The sequence below is a fragment of the Canis aureus genome, chromosome 19, assembly GCF_053574225.1.
Source record: "Canis aureus isolate CA01 chromosome 19, VMU_Caureus_v.1.0, whole genome shotgun sequence".
NCBI lineage: Eukaryota > Metazoa > Chordata > Mammalia > Carnivora > Canidae > Canis > Canis aureus.
The window spans coordinates 29,897,571-29,918,110 of NC_135629.1; the positions used below are offsets into that span (position 1 = coordinate 29,897,571).

At 40.7% G+C, this 20,540-nt stretch overlaps 1 protein-coding gene and 1 long non-coding RNA gene across 6 annotated transcripts in view; one reads left to right on the forward strand and one right to left on the reverse strand.

Annotated features, from left to right (window-relative positions):
• LOC144289815 (uncharacterized) overlaps positions 1–17,881 on the forward strand; it is a 35,255-nt gene extending 17,374 nt beyond the window's left edge. For both annotated transcript variants that reach the window (XR_013357786.1, XR_013357793.1), the window contains exons 3-4: positions 8,474–8,547; positions 16,009–17,881. This is a non-coding gene — a long non-coding RNA (uncharacterized LOC144289815). The remainder of the gene's footprint in view (positions 1–8,473; positions 8,548–16,008) is intronic.
• PTPRG (protein tyrosine phosphatase receptor type G) overlaps positions 1–20,540 on the reverse strand; it is a 704,516-nt gene that overhangs the window by 42,140 nt on the left and 641,836 nt on the right. For all 4 annotated transcript variants that reach the window (XM_077858250.1, XM_077858249.1, XM_077858251.1 and 1 more), the window contains 2 exons: positions 15,835–15,926; positions 4,428–4,519 (listed from right to left, as the gene is read on the reverse strand). In XM_077858250.1, the coding sequence (XP_077714376.1) occupies positions 4,428–4,519; positions 15,835–15,926 (184 nt within the window). The remainder of the gene's footprint in view (positions 1–4,427; positions 4,520–15,834; positions 15,927–20,540) is intronic.

Genomic DNA, 20,540 nt, shown 5'->3' on the forward strand with positions numbered 1-20,540 from the left:
AGGAAGCTGACAAGAACACACCAGGACCAGGCGACCAAGTGATAGATTGAGTATATGGAGCATTCTTGATGTAGGAGTTCAGGCAGCCTACAGTTGTGTTAAGGGGAACATGCTACCAAAGATGATCAGTTTAGGTCATCGCTATGGCTTGGTGCTTGCCTTGTGTCTGACGCAGCAGCACTGGCCCTCGCTGGGTACTGGTGACATGCCATCTTCCTGATTCTGCTCAGGCTACAAACCACTCTCACACCCAATTTCCTCATATGCTGCTTTGACTTCATTATTCTCTTCCTCAGAAAGCTCTGGATAGAACCCAGATTCCTTAGGCAGGCTTTCAAGGTCCCATCCTATCTTCCACCAGCTCCCTTCCCATTCTCAGTTTTACCTCTGCACCCTTTGAAAAGACCACAGAAATTCCTGCACCAGGTCTATAAAGTTATTTGTGAGATTTGGCTCTCTCTCTCTCTTCACTCTTCATAAAAACCCCAACTATGGTTTTCTTCATGCTAAGGATTAAAAATTTTTAAGACATTTCAGACCCTAAGTGGCATTTTGTCACAAGGACTCAGAGTCCTTTTCTTCCATCTTGAAGGCTGCAGTCTCATGCAGCATGACCCTTGTCTGGCGACGTCCTATTGTGTATCACTGGCAACGCTGAAACACTGCATCTCACATAAAATGATTGTGGCCACTGATCCCTCGAGCACATGGGCTCAGGTGGACAAAGCTTTGTTCTCCTGATTTAAGATGAACAACTGGCCCAAATTTAGCTCAGCTGGAGTTAATTGTAAGCGAGGCGATTCCCCCAAAGGATCTCTTCAAGGGGTATTGGACCTCTGGCCTCATCTCTTCACTCAGCCTTCCAGCTAGCTAGTGATGCTTCTGACCCCTGCCTATTAATTCTGTTGACCCACATAGCCTCAGACTCTCTCCTTTTGAAAGCTAATGCTAGCACTGTGCCCTTGGAAGCTTCCTGGGTGAGAACTGTGGAGGCCAAGGAAGAGTGACGTTGAAATCAGCTCAGGTAGCCAAGGGAATACAGTCATAGAATGCCATCCTGAGACAAGTATTGATGTTATTTCCAGGGACTGCAAAATATGCTAGAGGTATGATATTGCCAGCTCTTAACAGTCTCCAAAATTTATCTGACAAGGACAAAACACTTGCTGCACCACCTCTAGACAAAGACTCAAAATTACCAGCGAATCATTTTTTTCATTCTCCTCCAAGCAACAAAGTTCTGAAAATATGACAGCTATTTACCAATTTTTTTTCTCTTCCATCCAAGATTTTAAAATAAGATGGCACAAATAGAAATTCTGGTGAAATAGTAAAAATTTATAGAAGCTTTTCTTCTTGGCCCTCCTCCAGAACTTTCTATCAGTATTAGCATTTTTTTTTTGCTTTGTCCACTCCGGTCTCCACACCCACCAGATTGAACTCCTTGAGGGCAAGGTCTCAAATTCAACTCTGTACTTTGTATTATGTCCACAGAATAACAGGTATTCCATAACTGTCAGATGAACTGTTTTTATCTCTTAATACCCAAACATCAATTGTTAAATAGTATTTATAATTTCAAGATTAGTTCTTTAACTAACTTTAAGCCTCTATTCAGATGTTGTATAAGATTATTATAAGTCAGATTCTCAACCCTCTGGAATGCAAACATCACGTAATGTGCTCCAGTACTTTTAGTGGGGTCGGGGGCTCTTTATTTTGGTTTTTTCCTCTCCCCAGCCCCCCGCCTTTTTTTTTCTTTTTGTGCCCAAGGTAATTGTTGGCTTGTCTGCTGCATGATCAGTGTTAAGACAATCATTGGTAATCTTGGGTTTGTTTGTTTGTTTGTTTGTTTTTATTCTGACTCTGGATCACTACAGGACACTATTTTAATGAGAGTCTGGAGGGCTTTGAGGTTAAACATGTGGGCTTGAGTCTGATGGCCTAGTCTTAAAACCTAACTTCTGCCTTTTCAAAACTGAGCCACCCCGAGCCTCAGTTTTCCCATGGAGGAAGTTTCCTCATCTGTAAAACAGAGACTATAGAATAGCAACCCCCCCATGGGGGTAGTTCTGGGGAACAAATGAAATAATCCAGGTGCAGTGCTAAATAAATGCTGGCCTCTGTTATTTCACTTTAAAAGATCTGGAAATCTGGGGCTGACTTTACTATTCTACCATAATGAGGATTCTGTTTTGTTTTTCTTTTACTTTTTCAAAAAATATTTTTGTTATTTTTAAGTCATCTCTACACTCATCCTGGGGCTCAAACCTATAGCCCCAAGATCAAGAGTCTCATGCTCCATTGGACGGAGGTGGTCAGATGCCCCAGTTTTTTCTTTAAATCGCACACACAAAAAATCTCCTGACCTTCTCTTATACCTATAACTAAACTACCATGTTTATAAAACAGACTTAATAATTTCTTAAATACCCTGTTACCAGTTGTCCTTTTTAGCAGAGCTGCCAAAGAGGAATCCTACTACTGTTCTAAAATACTTTGAAATCTCCTTCAATTAGTATTTTAAGGATTTGTTCTGTCTCATTCTTCCCTTTATGTTGCTGCCTTATTGTTCTTTTCAGAAGAAAGGATAGTGTTCCTATTCTGAATAACTTAGATTTTAAGCCTTCAAACCAGGAGGGAACTGTGAAATGACAACCACAGACAAGGCATCCCTTGCCCCTGGCCTCTTGAGCCCCTCCCTTCACTACCAGCTAAATAAGACTTAAGTTATAAAGTTCAATATAGGAGACAAAAGCTTCTAGCCACAGTTTTTTTTTTTTTTTTTTTTTTTAAGGATAGAAATAGGGTGCAAATGCCCAGAATTTGTTAACAGGCTTGATTTTGATGTAGCAAAGCCCATTTTAAGTCAGATCGAGTTTATAGAGGTGTAGCTGATTATTTTGAATAATTAAATGGTGTCAAAACCAGCTGTGATGAATAGCACCGGGGACTCAAATCATAAATAATTGAGAAACTGGAGTTGCATTTGGTCATCCTGATCAAATTCTGCTCTCCAGAGGATAAATGTTTGTCCTGAATACCATCAACATTGTTAAATGCCTCAATATTCTTGCTCAGTCATCCAGCCAACAGTCAATTGAACTAAATCACTTCAACAGCACACACATTTGCTGTCCTCATGAATACAAAACGTTTGACTTTAAACCATGTTCTTTGTAGCTGAATAGGCACCTTTTTGGGGGAAGCATCTAATAGCCGCATTAAATACTGGATATGTTTTTATTTGTTCCATGATACACAGGACTTTGCTGAATAAACCAGAGGGTCCCTTCTCTCTACCACCTTTGTTTTGGTTTTGCTCAGAAAAACAAACAAAACACTAAGAGAAAGACCTTATTTAAAACCAGTTGTCAATGTAATTGCCTTTATGATGGCCTTTGGGGACTATGAATTTGCACAGAGACAGGGGCTTTGGGTCCTGTGTTTCTCAGTGTGCTGTCTTCCCATGACATCGTTTAATCCCCGAAACCAGTTTTGTGAAAAGAGGTGGCCAGTTTAGCATCACCATCATCATCATTTCCATTTTAAAGGAAGAATGAGACAGAAAGAAACCGACTCACCCACAAAGCTAGAAGACAGCTGAGCTGCCATGAAAACTTGGCCTCCTCGGCACAACTCTTGCTGCCAGAGATGTGCCTTAGTTAAGCGCCTCAGTGAAGAAAAGGGCAGTCTGTTTAATAGCTCCTCATTGACACCCTGTCACTGCTGAACTGGCACAGAACCCAGAGCTGGCAGGGCGGTGCGCGCCGCGCTCTACCTTGTTCCCTACACAACAGTTCTTAAAATCACAAGGCTCTGTTAACCCAAATCCTTCTCTCCAAGGATTAATAATCATGAAAACCACCACCAACCTTTCCAGGGGCTTCACAGTTAACCTGGCACTCTCAAAGACGTTCATCATCCACTTTTCCCAACTTTGGGATGTCAGTGACATTAGCATCATTTCTAAAAATGAGGAAACTGGGCAATCAGAGAGGAAGTGACTGGTCCAAGGACGAGGAAGCACACTGCCTCTCGTGGAGCCAGCTCCTCAGACTGCAAATCTGCTGTCTCCTCTACACCTCGGGAAGCCCAGAAATACGAGCCCTACCCCTTGGCATGAGGACCATTGTCCCAGTTATAGGATGACGATGAAGACAACTTGAGGACTTGCCTCTTTCCCACCACTAAGTCTGTTCTTTTGTAGAAGCATATGCTCAGGACATAGGCAACCAACAACTCCTTCTTACCTAGTCTTTTGGGAGAAAAGAATGCCTGTCTGAATTCTAAGTGTAAAGAAAAAAAAACAAACAATCTCCACTTTTCTCAGTATTGTTTTGCTATGCTTGAATGAATTCATTTCAAGTTTATAAAAATCCTTCTAAAATAAGAGGCTTCTAGAAATTTCCAGTTTTGAAACATACCTCAAAATCCTCGGAGAACCCATGCTGGTTATTAGAATAGAGCTCACCAATGTGTTTAACAAACTGTTTGACAGGAATGGCTTCCATGTCATCTGTGGGAATAAAATGATATTCAGAGTCACACAGAATAGACTTTGATAAAACAAGTCACACTGGTTTATTAAAGACAAACATTTGGTTTTTGTGAAGAGTGATATAATTTTATCACCTGAAGTAGATGTCCTCAAGAAAAGTTTCAGGATGTATTTTACATTTCTTTCTTTCTTTCTTTCTTTCTTTCTTTCTTTCTTTCTTTCTTTCTTTCTTTCTTTCTTTTTCTTTCTTTCTTTCTATTTTACATTTCTGTCTTAGTATGATTTTGAATGTCTAGAAGCTGGGTTAAATACAGGGTTTTTCTTTTTTAAGTATGTAGGGAATTATGCTTTTTTTTAAATCTTCAAGGCAATTTACACAGTTAAATTACCACATTATACTCTTAACTGAAAGTCTGAGCCTTACTAACGGCACCTATTTGTCAAGAAATTTTATCACAACCTAAGGTTTTTTAAAAATTGCTCTTCAGTGGGGTCCAGCTTAAACTTGGTGCTATTAAATTCTATTTCCAGTCTCTGAAATCTAAGCACTCTTTATACACAATTACAGATAGATGCCATTGTACCAGCTGGCTTTGGGTACAATGCCATCTATGTTTAAGTGTTCAAAATTTTAGTTCAAGACAGCTGTGTCTACATGATGCCAAATAATCAGTTTGACTGAATTAACTGGATTTTTTTGGGTGTTGACAGACTAGGTATAGATTCGGGAATACTCCACATTCCAATTTATTGTAGTGTTGTCACTTCAAAAGGACATTTTCAGTTCATGAGCCCAAAGTATGTTTTAAGCTGATTTATCCAGATCTAGTCTGATACTTGAGTACTGGCCATAAAACTGCCACACCCCACTAACTGGAGCTCCCCAACCTCTTTCCCTCGACCCTCCCCCGCAAATATTTCCTTTTAAAAATACTCTGCTGAATTTGAGATAAACAACAGACATGACATTTACTTTATTCAGAGTGAAAGATCTTTGGCAAACGCACAAACATCTAAACTGCCACAGATGCTTTTCTTAGCAAAGGGTATGAAGATCTGTATGTGTAAATGAGGTCCTACTTTGGCAAGAATGTTATAGATCCAGGCCTGACAATCTGATTTCTCTTCATCTGGTGACAGTTAACATTGACTATGTCATTCCTTCTCTACTTTCTTTCGAGAGAGCAAAGCTCTAGGGTGGCTTTTTGCATCTATTGACATTTTCAAACTTGAATCATTCTTAAGCGGAAAATAGCATCTCTTATATTTTGTTTAAGGAAGGTGACTTATATGTTCATAATCCAAATTGCTTAGCACAGAAATGTTGCTTATCAAATAGGTGGTGCTCCATAAGTACAAATTCTTTCTGTGTGAACAATTAAAGACCTAATCATTTTAATAGGCCACCTTATGAAAAAAATTGCCAAGTTATTTACAAATATTTCAGGATTGAAGATGTTCATGAATATGCAATCATTTTGCACGCCCAAGAAATCTATAGCTCCCATAATGATGTAACCAGCATTAACAAAGTAAGCGGAGCCAAAACGTTTCCCCAGAATATTGAGCAGAATGCACAGTTCAAGAAAAATTTCCAAAATTATCTGATCAACTTCACTTAAAATGTTTAGAAGTAAGCAAATTCTACAATAAAGATCAAGTGGCAAAGAAATGATTTGAAGTTGAGATAAGGGTTAATATGTACAAAATTGGAATCTTGGAAAGATTAACCCAAAGAAACTCATCTTTGGACAAGAGGCAAAATGAGTGAGATGGGACACAACCTACCCCTGTAAATTCTAGTATACAGACTGCAGCGTTTCCTTCCAACTTTCTTAGAAACCAAAGACAACACTGTTTGCAAGGGGGACATCATTAATAGCACAATAGGCCGAGGGCAACATTTATCCCATGATAACTTAGGATTTTAGAATTCCAATAAATTTATGGTGTACACAGACTCTAGTTCAAAGTAAGAAAACATGTCAGCTTTAAAGGTATTTTACTCTGCAAAGTCAAAAATCAAGAAAGGCAAAAAACACGGCATTTTAACAGTCAAAGCCCACCTCAAGTCATTAAAAAAATGTTTTCAGGGTAACAATTTATATTTATATTTTTATATTTTTATATTTTCCTGCCAAGCACTCAAGTATAATATCCAAGCTAATGCCATACATGCCCAGAAATCAGTCTGCCTGCTATCCCCTTGCAGAAAAAATCCAGCAAAGCTCAGTATGATAATCATGGAAATATATGACTCACTAGTCTCTCCAATTAGCTTCTTTATCCAAGGAAGTCTAACCACACCCCTCTGGGTTTCCAGGCACCACCAGTAACGTCATAAAACTACCAGACGGGCAGACACGCAGATGCAGACACACGCGTGCACACACACACACACACACACACACACACACACACACACGGTACTGACCACCACCAGCTACCCAGAAAACACATTGTCTTTCAATTAAGATAAATAAAGCTGAAAGGTAACATATCTTTTTTTCTCAATATTAAGATGAATATAAGGCTATGACTAATTAGAAGTCCTAATAGTTATCCTCTTTATAGTTTTTCTATTAAATTTCTCTCAACATGAGCCAGATAATTATAAAATTACTGTAACTAGCAGAAGGCCAAGCAATTAGGACAGCATTGTAGACCTGATCCTCTCAGTTTTTATCTGGAAAGACCCTGTGGTGTTAGAGGACAACCATCTGAAAGATGTTATTTCATCTACATATATGTTTCATTAATGAATACAGAGACCATTAGTAGCACTAACCACAGACCAGGCACTTTCTATGCCCTTTAGATGGATTAACATGTACTTTAATCCTCCCCATAACCCTGAGAGATAGGTACTATTTTCTTACTCATCTCACAGTTGAGAAAATAAGCTCAGAAAGATGAACTGAAGGCTGGAATACGACAGGAGCTGGCCACAGACCCAGGGTCAAGAGAGAATGGCTGTGGTCTGGGGCACAGTGAATAGGAAACCACTGGATGTGGCATTTATTGAGCACCCAGGACTCAACCAGACATTAAGGAGATGGTCTCTGCCCATGGCACATTTGTGTTGGAGAAGCAATGGACTTCAGCAAGAGTGAGCAAAAACAGGGTGTAATTACATGGTGAAGACTCCAAGTGTCATAAAAAGGATGGATTTGATGACTCAGGTGAGAATAAACGTTACTGATGTAGTGTTGATGAAGGAAAGAAATATGAGCTCGAAAAAATGGGAAAAGGTTTTCACTAACTACAGGTTAGATGGGAGATGGTTATGATATAATGAAACGGTCTCAAGAGATAGTCAGTAGAATCAAAGAGAATACCATTTATTAAGCCTTTACTGGTCACCAGAGACTATGCTTAATGGTTTCCCTACATTTAGCTTCACCAGAACTAGGTGAAGGGGACATTGTTCTCCTCACATTACACACAAGGTAATGGAGGCAACATGTCCAAAGTGACCAATAACTCAGCAAGCAGAGCTGAGATCTGAATCGTGGTGTACTGAACACGAAGCTTGTGCTCCTCCACACTGTGGGACACGATTTGTCTTCATTCTCCAGGCACAATTTCCAGGAAGAATAAGGAATTACAGAGTGTCTCGGGTTAATTAAACAGAGTATCCTGGATACAATGTTCCTTTTTAATTTTGTGCCAATATTTTTAGTTATAGAATTTTCAGATACCCAAGATTTAAATTAGGTAACAATGAGAGTCCTGCTGTTATCATGAAATCACCGCACTATAAGATGTTTGGTATAGTCAGTTGAGAATCAGCACCTTAAGAGTGAGACTGTTATTTGATATAATTATTGACACTTGGTTCCAAGATTTCAGCCTTTGGTAATTGGAATTAAACTTCACATATAAAAGAGGCCTTTTATTTTTGGCAATCCACAACAAAACATCCTTCTGTACTACTTCTGATGAAGTCTGAAATTAGTCTCTGGTTTGTAGGTACTCAGAGGCGCATTCTGAGAGGGGCAACATTTACTAAGAAGAAAGTACCAAAGATGATGGATTCCATGGAGGTAAAAAAAGAGCTCAAGATTATTGACGCTCAGTAATACACTGTCTCTGTCTGTTGTAATTTGGAGCCGGTGGAGGGAAATCACCCCTATATCAGTCTATGGTTCTGACCTACTCGCATGTGCTCACTTTGCTTTCCCTTCCTCTTCAGGAGGAACAGATAAACAAAAAGGGAAAAAGTTCACTTTCTTGTCTTTTTTGATATTAGAAAGAAAAAGTCAGCAGCCGAAGCTGTTCTTGAATATCAACCATAGGGAGGTGCTGCAGAGGGCTCAGCTCGTTATGCAGCTCCATGGCAGAGTCTTCAGCCTCTCACTCAGTAAAATTGTCTAGTTGTCATTCATATCAGTTACCAATGGCAGAAAGTGTCCTATATACCAGGCACTTAGGGGCAGTAGTGTAAGTGGAAAAGCTAGAGCCGTATGGTCTGGTGGTATGACTTCACCTCTCTGTGATGTCCTCTTCTCATCTGTAAAATGGAAGTGATAACTTTTCATAGAGAGTTATGGAAAGTAAACAGATGACCTAAGTACTTATAAAAGCTCTTGGCATTTAGAAAATGCTTGATAACTAGGATTTATTGTATGGTGCCAACTGCTTTACATGTGTGGCCATATGATTTGGGGTTGTGATTACCCATTTTTTACATGGGGAGACTGGCTAAAAGAGACCAAAGAGCTTGACTAAGGTCCACCATCCTTGTCAAGTGGTGGAGCCAGGGTGACCCCAAAGCCTCTTGTCTTCCACCTTATTTAACCTCTCTCTAGACCTTAAATTGAACATACATGGTTAGAAAGGGCAGAAAACCACAATAATGCTTCTTAAAGAAACTTTCTGACTTAAAGGGAATGAAGTGATACACGCTGGCCTTAAGCCAATAAGCTTCAGTCAACATGGAAACTTCACACTGGTATCCTGGTCACCCTGATGATGCCAGGTTAAAAAAAAAAAAAAAAGTGTTGTAGGGTTTACCTTCCTGCCAAGATACTTAGTGCTGGGGTTGATTTGCTTAAAGTCCATTTAAGAAAACATCCATACCAGCGGGGTACCATTACCATTCCTGAGGGCCTTAAGTCGCCCACTCTACCACCAATCTTTGTGAAGTGCACTTAACCAGTAGCAGTTCCCACAACCTATGCCAAATCCCAACCAATTCTGACTAATGGCAGGGGGAACCTATAAGGCCTCAGCACAGTCCCCGAGTCAAATCTCTCCTGCTCAGACCTGAGCCCTGCTCCCCCAAGTCCCACACCTGGTCTGTTTACCACCCCTCCAGTGGACAGACCTGGATTTCAGGAACTCCGTTCTTTCTTGTCTACCTGCTCAGCTCCCAGAGGCCAAGTTCAGGCCTCTCTCTGCACTTGGTAATACCTCTGTGTCCACTTAGGATGATAAAGCAAACAATGAATTAAAAGAACATTATTGAGCTTCTAGTTTCCAAGTTAGGGCACGACAAATAGATTTTTGTTTAAACCAGACTCTTTGGATGCAAGGAGTGTTGTAGAGATTGGAACATTTTATTTCCTGCCATAAAAGAAATCTCTTTTCATTTATGACACAATGAAGTCAATAAAGAAAAGGCTTCATTATAGTCAAAAGACCAATGAATCTCCTTTGGAGATAATCTCTGTATAAATAAAATATGCCAACAAGGTTGGTTTAATCCCAAGGGTTTTAAACATGCAGTTTAAAACCCCTTTATATGCTGGCACCCTGCTGAAGCCAGTGACCTTCAAATTATTAAGATGTATTTTAACTGCTGGAAAGGCATGAATCATTTCTGGATTTCCAAGCTACTGGTTAGCAGCAACAATTTGTTTTGTAACACTCTTATTAGCAAGTTAGATTCTCTAATTTCCACAAAAAAGCATTTCTAAGGACATTTGTCCCTGATAATATGCACATTTAGAAAAGCCCTTACAACATACTCTATAATCAGGTTAATTTCGTGAGCTAAGTTTTCATTTTAAAAAGCTGTAATTTAACCAAAGTCTTAGAGAATACTATAATGCAATGAAAATAGTCTGTAGATAACATATGTACATAATGCTTTAGTAACTGCAATGTAAATATTATTGAAGCTTGTCCTTTAAAATGAGTATCTCCAAATTGGAAACTCTAGATTTTTAAAAGTACTTGCAGATGTTAAGAATAATATGGATCTTAAAGGAACTGTGTGATCACTTCAGTATCTTAAAAATGTTGTAGAAGTATTACTTAGAAAGCATTATGAGGGGACTGACTGTTAAGTTACTGCATTCAATTATGCTTTAGCCTCCCAGATAACAGTGGAGAACCCATAAACAGGGTTTTGAAAAACTTTTAGCGAAAAATATTAAGAGTCAAAGCCCCTTTCATTCTCCTGCACAAGACAGATTTCAGCTTACCTGGAAAATCAACCAACCAACTAACCACTGTTCGCATATATGGAACAGGCACTATAATTCCATATTTTCTTGATGAAAGAAGTGATGTCACTTTTATAGTGATTGGAACCTAATTTTAAAAGCACTTCTTTAATTTCTTTCATGCTGGATAAATCCTGTTGCGTTAGAAGAGTTCTTTCTAATGTGGCTAACCAACCCTAGCCACCATATTCACAGCCTCTAGCATTTCCACATTTTCCCTAATATAGGTGAGATCAGGAAAAAAAAAAAAAGTTCATTCTGATAAGACTGTCTTTGCTATGTTAAATCAGGAGAACATACTGAAGATTCTAAACTCCTAATTTTCAATTCAGTTAGTAAAGTTAATAATTTAGAATTCCTCAAAAATTCCATAAATGGCTATCTCTAAGGGGCAAGTGATTAGCAAAGCTCTCCTTATCCATTTGCCTATTTAGTAAAGTTAATAACTCAGAATTCCTCAAAAATTCTATAAATGGCTATCTCTAAGGGACTAGTGATTAGCAAAGCTCTCCTTAACCATTTGCCTATCTTATAATACTTTTTAAAAAGTGAGTGTAACTTACTGATTCCACTTATGCTTTGGGATTTAAAATCAGAGCTTTGTAAGAACTTTAACCACAGCAGAATCATGCAAAAGCTCTACGCATTTATAAATTTCTCCCTAAGTCATTTAAATCACACAGGCCTATTTTTGCACAGGGAATGGAAGTATAGGTAGGTGGAGAGTCTTTTTCTTAGAATTTAAAAGAATAAAAAGGACTAGGGAACAAAAGCAGAGGTAAGTTTTTGATATGGAAGAAACTTGAACAAAAGAATAATTAAACTATGCAGAGGACTGTAAAAGAATTCAGCAGAGAGGCAAAGGGTCAGTGCTGGTAGAAGAAGATCATCACCAAGAACTCAGAAAAAAACTAAAGGAGATCTTCACATGTATTTGAAATGCTTTGATTTAATGAATTAATATCCAAGCGATGAGGAGCTTCAAGTCTTGAGATATACCAGAACTGTCAGAATAGCATGCCAAGGGTGGCAGAGCCATTTCGAATCATCTGTGCTTCGAAGCCACACAGAATTCCAGTGCTAGCTCCACCCTTTACATCACCTTGGTTGAATTAATAGAGTCTCTGAGCCTCAGTTTCTGCAGCTGTAAGAAGAGGACATCGACCCCACCTATCTCTACAGGATTGTAGAGAAAATAAACCATGTAGTCAGTAAATGCTCAATGCATATTGCATGATAAGGTTTTCTGAAAACAAAAGTAAATGTGAAGGAAGATCTAGGAACAGGGCTTATTACATAGTCTAGCAATGACCCAGAAAGCTCTATTTTATAACAGTTTGGTGCCTGAATTTTCGATCTTACCCTGTTGCCCACATACATTTTTTAATCAGTATAATGGTTCAGTTTACTATAGTGGTTGTCTGGAAATGTCGTTTTTTAAACCATCAGTTATAGGAAATAAGTAGTTCAAGTGATAAAAGTTGATATAACGGAGGCCCAGTAGTCCTGTTATTAGGTTTTGAATAAGGATAAAATATAACTGAGGTCTAGCAGGGCAGAACAAGCAATCCATATGAGCCCTGTAAATATCCTATTATTTTTGGAAATAAGAATAGTGAGATAATTCCTCGGGTAAAACGTTCAGAAGAATCCCAAGGAGGTCTCCACTAACGAAAAGTTGTGTTGAAAGCTTTACTAGAGTGAAAATAACACAAATTTATTAAAGGTTGTGTTTTTCTTATATTGAATTTCTTATTCGTGACATAGTTGGATGCTAATAACCGAAGAAACCATAAGAATAAAGAGAACAGTGGGTTGTTAAAGTGCATCATAAATTATAAAATACTTTACAAATGTGACTATTAAACAGGTCAGTGGGGATTTTGTTTCAGAAAAAGGAAAGAATGTGATTAAATGGAAAAATCTTTAAAGAAGGGTCTTGTAGAGTAGCTCTTTCCCAGCTAAGGGTGAACTGAATTGGTTTGTCTTGGCATGCCCCCCATGAAGGTGTGCTGTCTGTGAAAGCAGAGAAAGAGTGGCCTCACTTTTGGTTTCTCCAGGTCCTTTACCATCATGCTGCACTGTGGAATCTAAATTACTTCATTCTTACAGATGTGTTCCAAATAAACACCATGGATTTCTCAGTCGGTGGAGAATTTGAAGCAATTTTCTTTCCATGTGCTTCTACTACCAGTGAGTAGGAATTAGAAAAAATGCACATTTAAAAGAAATGCTTTTGGGATGTGAGTACAGTAACCCCTTCATCTGGGGGTTTTAGTTACCTGCAGTCAACTGTGGTCCTGACACGGGTGACCCTCCTTCTGATATATGGTCAGATGGACAGTAGCAGCCGAATGCTACCACACAATTCCTACATCATTCACCTCACTATGCAGGTATTTTATAATCTCAAACCATCACAAGAACAGTGAGATATTTTGAGAGAGACCACATAACTTTTATTATAATATATTGTTATAATTGTTCTATTTTTAGTAATTATTGTGAATCTCTTACTGTGCCTGATTTATGAATTAAACTTTCTCACAGGTATGTACATATAGGAGAAAGCAATATACATAGGGTTTGATAAGATCTGTAGTTCCAGGCATCCACTTGGGCTGGTGGAACATATGCCTCGTGGAAAGAGGGGGTCGGGTGGGGAGGCCTACTGTATTATTTACCTTGGTGATTAAACAGTTAGCTGGGAAATGGAGCAAAAAACACTCAAAGCCTTTGTGGTCTGAAATACCTACCCAGAGGTGTGGTAAGGCAGGCACAATCGATGGCATTGTCCGAGGATTCTAGTGAAATGAAAATCCTCAATTCCAAGGCAAAGAGCAAGGTGTGGTAGGCTACACCCAGTGAATGTGGTTCAGTGTTTGGGGACAATCTTAACCTGGGTACCAGGCAAATGCTTGCTCTCCACGGCTGCCCAGATGAACAATACCATGATTTGGGAAGGAACGCTTCAACAACTGACATTTCTGGCTTATAGTTTCCAAAATGCTCTTACATATAGCATGTGGTTTTTAACACTACCTCAAGTGCAGGTAGATTAGGCACCCTGTTCACTTTACAGATTCTAGGAACTAAGGCTCAGAGAGGTCAAGGCATTGACCAAAGTATTCATGGCGGAAGCAAGGGCGAGATCCTAGGTTTTCTGATTCCCTGACCAGGGGGAAAAGAAAATCAAAATTGAAAGACAGCCCAAGAAGTATGTCATCACTTAATCTTTTAGAATGGATTTCACCTGCACAGATACCAACAGCTGTGTTTGTCAGGGACTCAATTCAAGCAGAGATAGAGACGCTGAGTCATTTTCCAGACGTGAACACATATTCTAGGGGACGCAAGAGGGAAATGATCATACACACGCTAGTGCACAAATCCTATAGATTCAGCAAAAACTACTCCTTCCATGCAAGTGGGAGACTGAGGATTCCTATCTGCTTCCTCTCCCCTCAAGGGCAAGAGTGCAGTTTCCTCCACCAAGACTCAAGGGTGAGTAAGGGTCAGTGAAGAAGAACAGAGAATAACACAAAACCTATCTTATCTGTCTGGGAATTGTTTTGCAGCCATGAAATGGTCCAGTAGGAACTTAACCAGAGACTTTTCCGCTACCCTTCTTATTTCTGTGTAACAAGCGTTAGTGAGAGAAGCTGACCAGAATGGAGAAAACATGGCAAATTCCAGCAATACCTAATGACTTAACACATACAGACACGTAAAGATCCAATTAAATCCTCAACTGTAACTGCACCTAGTGAAGATTTTTAAACAACAGAAGCATTCCGTGGCACTAAGAGAATTACTGTACCTTTGAGCTTCAACAGATACAGCCTTTGAAAAACTTTAAGAAATGTTTGCTGGTATTAATTCATTTATGCAGAGAATTAAAGAATGCTTACTTTGTGCCAGGTAGTATTCTAGCACTAAGGAGACATCCACTTGGCTTTATGAAGCTCTCATTGTAGAAGGAAGAGACAACAAACTCACAAGTACAGTACATGGTATATTAGATGGTGAAGACCTTTTTTGGAGAATGAGGGGAGCTGCAGGTGTGTGGGACACAGCGCTATAGTAAAAGCAGTGCCTCTGTTTATTAAAAAAAAAAAATGCCAGGAGAGTAGATGTTGGAGATAGCTAAAGATAGACATTTGCGAGTACGTAAAGAAACCCAGAGGACGAAAGTTCAAATTTGGCAAAAAAAGGGAAGGGATGCCAAATAAACATGGTGGGAGCCATCTTCAATTCCCACATCCCAACTACTACAACTAACCGCTGCTGAACTTCTAAATATTTACTGCATTTGCTAGGATTTACCACAGTACATTCCACCAGCCCCTACTCCTAACACTAACGAAGTATTTCATCCCTTTACCTGAGGACCAATGAAATATGCCTTGGACCAAGAGGGTATGCCTAGACTTCCACACAAAATCCTAAGAAGCAAAACTTCCAACACTAAGTATTTTCAGAGTAAGGAATCTCAGGAGAAAACTCGAGAAAAATGTATCACAAATTGGGATTTTAAAAACAATTTTTGAGCAAATTGCCTATCCAAATGAAACTCAGTCCAAGTGGATTGCAAATATCTATGCTTTCCCTTTTGTCTACTGTTACTTCCCCTCCCTGCATGTGAGTCTATCCTGTATTAACTAACTCATAGTTATTTGCTCCTCTCAAAGAGGACTTCCTCACATTGCAGATACATAAAGGAGCAAAAATTTCATTAAATCACCCTTAGTTAAGGATCTCGTAGACAGGGCAAGCTTTCAAAGGCTATGAAAATAATATTTTGTCATGGCTGTCACACAAAAGTACAAACAAAAGAGAAAAACAATTAGCCCATTGGAAATACGAGTGTGTCGTACTTACCCGGGATAGGAATAATAGGGATACTTTCATTGGGGACCACCCGAGGTGAACTGCTATCTTCCACATAGAAATGAGCTGTCTGAAAACATTTTCTGTGTAGGAGAGAGAAAAACATGCAAACAGTGAGACCAGAGAAATACACTTCGAGTTCATTTTTCAATTCTTCTTTCACAGATTTTACCAGCTTTAAATACCACACAGCACTGAGCGCAAACCCGTGGAACAGTAACAAGATTTAAGAAGGACAACATTCAGTCTATTGGACGAATCCCCAAGCGCTGAAGAATATTTATTTTTTATTGTACCATACCTATCCTGATTGTCAAAAAGGGAAGAGCTTAGTCGTGAAGCGCTCAAATACACGAAAACTTGGCATAAACGGAGCAAAACTTGCTGCACAAACCGTTAAGATCACCCCACACTCTTTCTAAACCTGACCTGTTACAGAGGAGGAGTAATTTGGTATTCTAAACGTCCCGCACCAAGTTCAAAACCACACCTCGCACCCTCCCACACGCAGTCATCAAACAGCCCAAGTACACAATAGCACCACATTGTTGGTGCTCAGCAGAGGCCCCCGAAGCTGCAGACAGCTCCTGAAGGGGGTCAGGGGGCTTGAAGGGGGCAAGCCCTCCAAATCCGAGGCCCTTGCCAGACAACACTGGAGACGAGAACCTGAAGTGCTCAGGTGTCACCTGCCTGTTCTCGGTTTTATTTTACCTGTACTTCAGGCAAAGCAGGGAGCAAACACTGGTCATCATAGGACAGGCAGTGAACAGAATAGCCATCAGCAGCTCACTCAGCCTCTGCCTACCGATGCTGGCTGGCCCTCGGCTTTCCAGCATCCACGTCACTGCTCATTGCGGCCCTAATGAGCTGCCGGAAGCACAGGCTGAATATTTAATGAGGCGGCTCAGCGTGAATGGCTATTGTGACCAGAGAAGGGTCCCTGTTCATCTGGCGGAGGGGCTTCACAATAGCTGGCCCTACTGCTGGGTCTTTTAGCCAAGCAGGCGGCATCCTTCTGGTGCTCGGTGTCCCTGGGATCCAGCCCACTCCTCCGGCGCCTCACACCAAGCCCCGTTTATACACACTACTGCTTTGCTTTCCCTGGGGGCTGCCTTCCAACCACTAGAGCAAGTCAACCTCTCTTCAGAGTTGTCTTTGCTCATCTAATCCCAAGGATCCTGGGATGATTATGTTGGGCACGGCTTTCTTCTTTAAGCAGTGCCTGTTTCCAGACGGAAAGAAGCTCCAACCAATTGTACATTTGGGCACTGTTCTAGAAGCAATCTGGATTGCTGCTCCATGCCATTAGGGGATTCTGAACATAAGTCACTCCTGCTCGGCACATGTCTTGCAGGACTGCTCTTGCAGAGGGCTGAAAATGATTCCCCCCCCCCCCCCCCCCATGAACTGCCTGGCATTGGTAATATAAATAATAAAACAAGTTTTCACCACTCATCCTTAGCTGCCTTTACCTAAATCGAGAAAGAATGTCAGTCAGCCTGACTTAAGCTACATGGATGTGAAATGCACAAAATGTTTTAGGGCTCTGATAATACCCAAATCTTCTACTGAATGTGAAAATGATGGAAATCCACGTGAAAAAAAAAAAAGCCACATGATTTTCTTGTCTGAGGGAATAGCTTCTTTCTGTTTCTAATTCAGTCATCAAGTTTTATAATCTTGGATTCCTCTCTCCCCCAAATTTGCACAGGTTTCCAGGAAGTAACATTCAAGTTAAAACCCAGATGACAGACTCCACAAATGAGGTAAAACCTTAACCGCCTAGTGGCACAGCTAGGGAAAACCTGCTTTAGTTGAGATACCGGACCATTCAAGTATTTACTAGCCCCACGAAGTGCTAACACTGAAATAAATGACATACAATTCATCAGGTCAGACTTGAACTAATGGGAAACACACACACAAGTCAGTCTCCTGTTTTAAGATATAATTACTATACTTATTAAATTTCCAGTATATAAAGCTATTAGTAGAAAGAATTGCTATTGGTCAAGGTACTGTTCAAGCCAGGTGACTTAGAAAGGATAAACTATATTGTCTATGCTTTTTCTGGAAGAAGGCAGGCAGACCATTCACTCACTGTTACATGCGGAACCAACGATTCCAACATTCTCTTTGGGAAAAAAAAAAAAAAAAAAAAAAGCAGTGTGTACCAAAGCACATCACACCCCAGTGCCCCATGTGCTGCTGTTTATAATGGATTTTCCCTGGAGCAAAATAAGCCTGTGATTGTCAGAGAAAAGCACACCACTGCGGATGAAGGTCAGAAATCTGGGAGACACAGCTCTCCACCTCTGCACCTTGGCGCCTGTCACACAGACTTCCCTCCCACACAAGGACTCATGTGGGCAACAGAACTTTGGGGAAATACCTTCCCTAAAATAAAGGTTTCAGTGGACTCAGAAAACATTGATTCAATACCAACTGCAGAGCACGGAGCGTGCAGATAAATGCCTTCTCCCTGCAATTGCCTAGAAGCTTTACAGCCACTTCCTTAAGCCTGGCTAACCATTCAAATTACATACATAATACATGATGTCAGCAGAAAAATTAGGAAATACAGATAGACAAAAAGGAAAAGAAATCAATTCAAGTTACTTCAAATCCTCTGCGTAGTGAGCATGACTATTAACATTGTGGGGTACACCCTTCCACACGCTTTTTCTTTTACTATTGACCCTTGGTCATTGGTGATGAGGGGCTAGAGAGGTCTGACCAACAAGATAGACAAGGTGCCTCTGTTCTCATGGTGAAGATTTGCAGCAAACAAGTCAACAAATAGTCAAGGGCCATGAAGAAAGTAATAGAGGCCGAAGTGCCACGGGAGCTGGGAGCTGCGACCCTGCGACCCTACGACCCTACACCCTACGGAAGAGGATTAGCCATGGGAAGCGGCAGGGGAGGACCCCTCTGGGCAGGTCAGGCAGCTCCCTCAGGAGGCGCAGAGCACAGTGAGCTTGCTTGGTGCAGGAACTGAAAGGAAGCCAGAGGTGAAAGCAGGGAGGGGCGGCAGGAGGGAAGGGGGGAGGGGCGGCCAGGAGCCAGATTCTGCCTGTTCCAAGGCCACAGGCTCCCCCAGGATCTACGGAAAATGGGAAGGCAGCCCAGGGCTTTAACCGGTGGAGGGGCACAGTCTGACTGGTCTCCTTCAAAAGGCTCATTCTGGCTGCTATGTGATGAGTGGTGGACAGGGCAGCAAAACTGGAGCAAGGAGATCCATCGGGGGCGACCGTTGTAATCACACTCACATGCAGACCCACAGACGGCCGTTTTCTCCTGTGCTTGGAACACAATACATCACACTGGACCTAACACCTTTATAACAAGTAGGAACCGACATACCTATTAACGCTGGTTTCCTCTCCCATTTTTATGGATGTTTAGATATTTAGCCCTTTAATCACTAATTACTGGAGGTATGCTTTATTTTCTTTTAAAGGCCTCCACCCCATCAATATGTCCCCCCTAAGGAACTGAGAACAGATAATTTTTTTCCAACGACCCTGACCTGGCTTAGCAATGACCAAATTAGGTAACTTCTGAGAGAGAATAGAGAGAAAGAGAGAGAGGGAGCGCACAGGAGCAGGGAGGAGGGGCAGAGGGAGAAGCAGACCCCCCTGCTGAGCGTGGGGCCCAACGTGGGGCTTGATCCCAGGACCCTGGGATCGTGACCTGAGCCAAAGGTAGATGCTTAACCAACCGAGCCACCCAGGTGCCCCTGGAGGTCTCCTTTGAGTAGGAGACTGACCCAGCTGTTAGTTTGGTATGGACTTTTCCCTACATTGACTTCACTGCACTGAGGTGAACTCTTGTGTGCAGAAATTAGACACTGTGGGAAAATTCATACCTACGAAAAGCAGCTGTTCAGGGTCAACATCACCTGACATCGTTTTAACTCCTTTCAGGGAAGTCCCACGAGAGAGTGTTTTTGGCCTTCATCAGCAGTGTACGGGGATAATCAAGTAAAGGCAGGCATTTTGAAAACGAGGGAAAAGAAAACACAAGTTTTCGTTCCTCTAAATGTTTCCACCGTGATGTGTTGTTCAAAGAGGCAGTACGGTCTCTAATTCTGAGCTCAGGAGAATGGAGAGAGAATTTCTGAGAATGCTCATGTGCGTCATGTGCACGCAACTTCAAATTTCCGTCTAGGTCCAGTTGTTTTTCAACTATGGTCTCCTTGAAGGAAACAAGATTCTAGATCATAAAGGGTCATTTTCTAAAATTGTAATTTCTCCACACTGAACATTCGTTTACGCAAATACCTGAAAACGGGAAGGAAAACAATGAAGTGGACCACGGCTGGAATCAAAAACACATTTACAAGTTTATTTACCTGTTACAGTCTGCTAGATCCGCAGCATACATTTTATGTCCTTCCCTTTCACTCTTTTCTCTTTTTCTTCCTTGCTGCCTCCACCCCATCAATATGTCCCCCCTAAGGAACTGAGAACAGATAATTTTTTTCCAACGACCCTGACCTGGCTTAGCAATGACCAAATTAGGTAACTTCTGCTTCCTCTAATCTACCTTTGCAACATATATTCTTTTTTTTTTTTTTTTTAAGATTTTATTTATTTATTCATGAGAGACACACAGAGAGAGAGAGAGAGAGTCAGAGACACACAACATATATTCTGCTGACCTGAGTTTCCCAGTTTAGGTATGCCTCAGTTTTG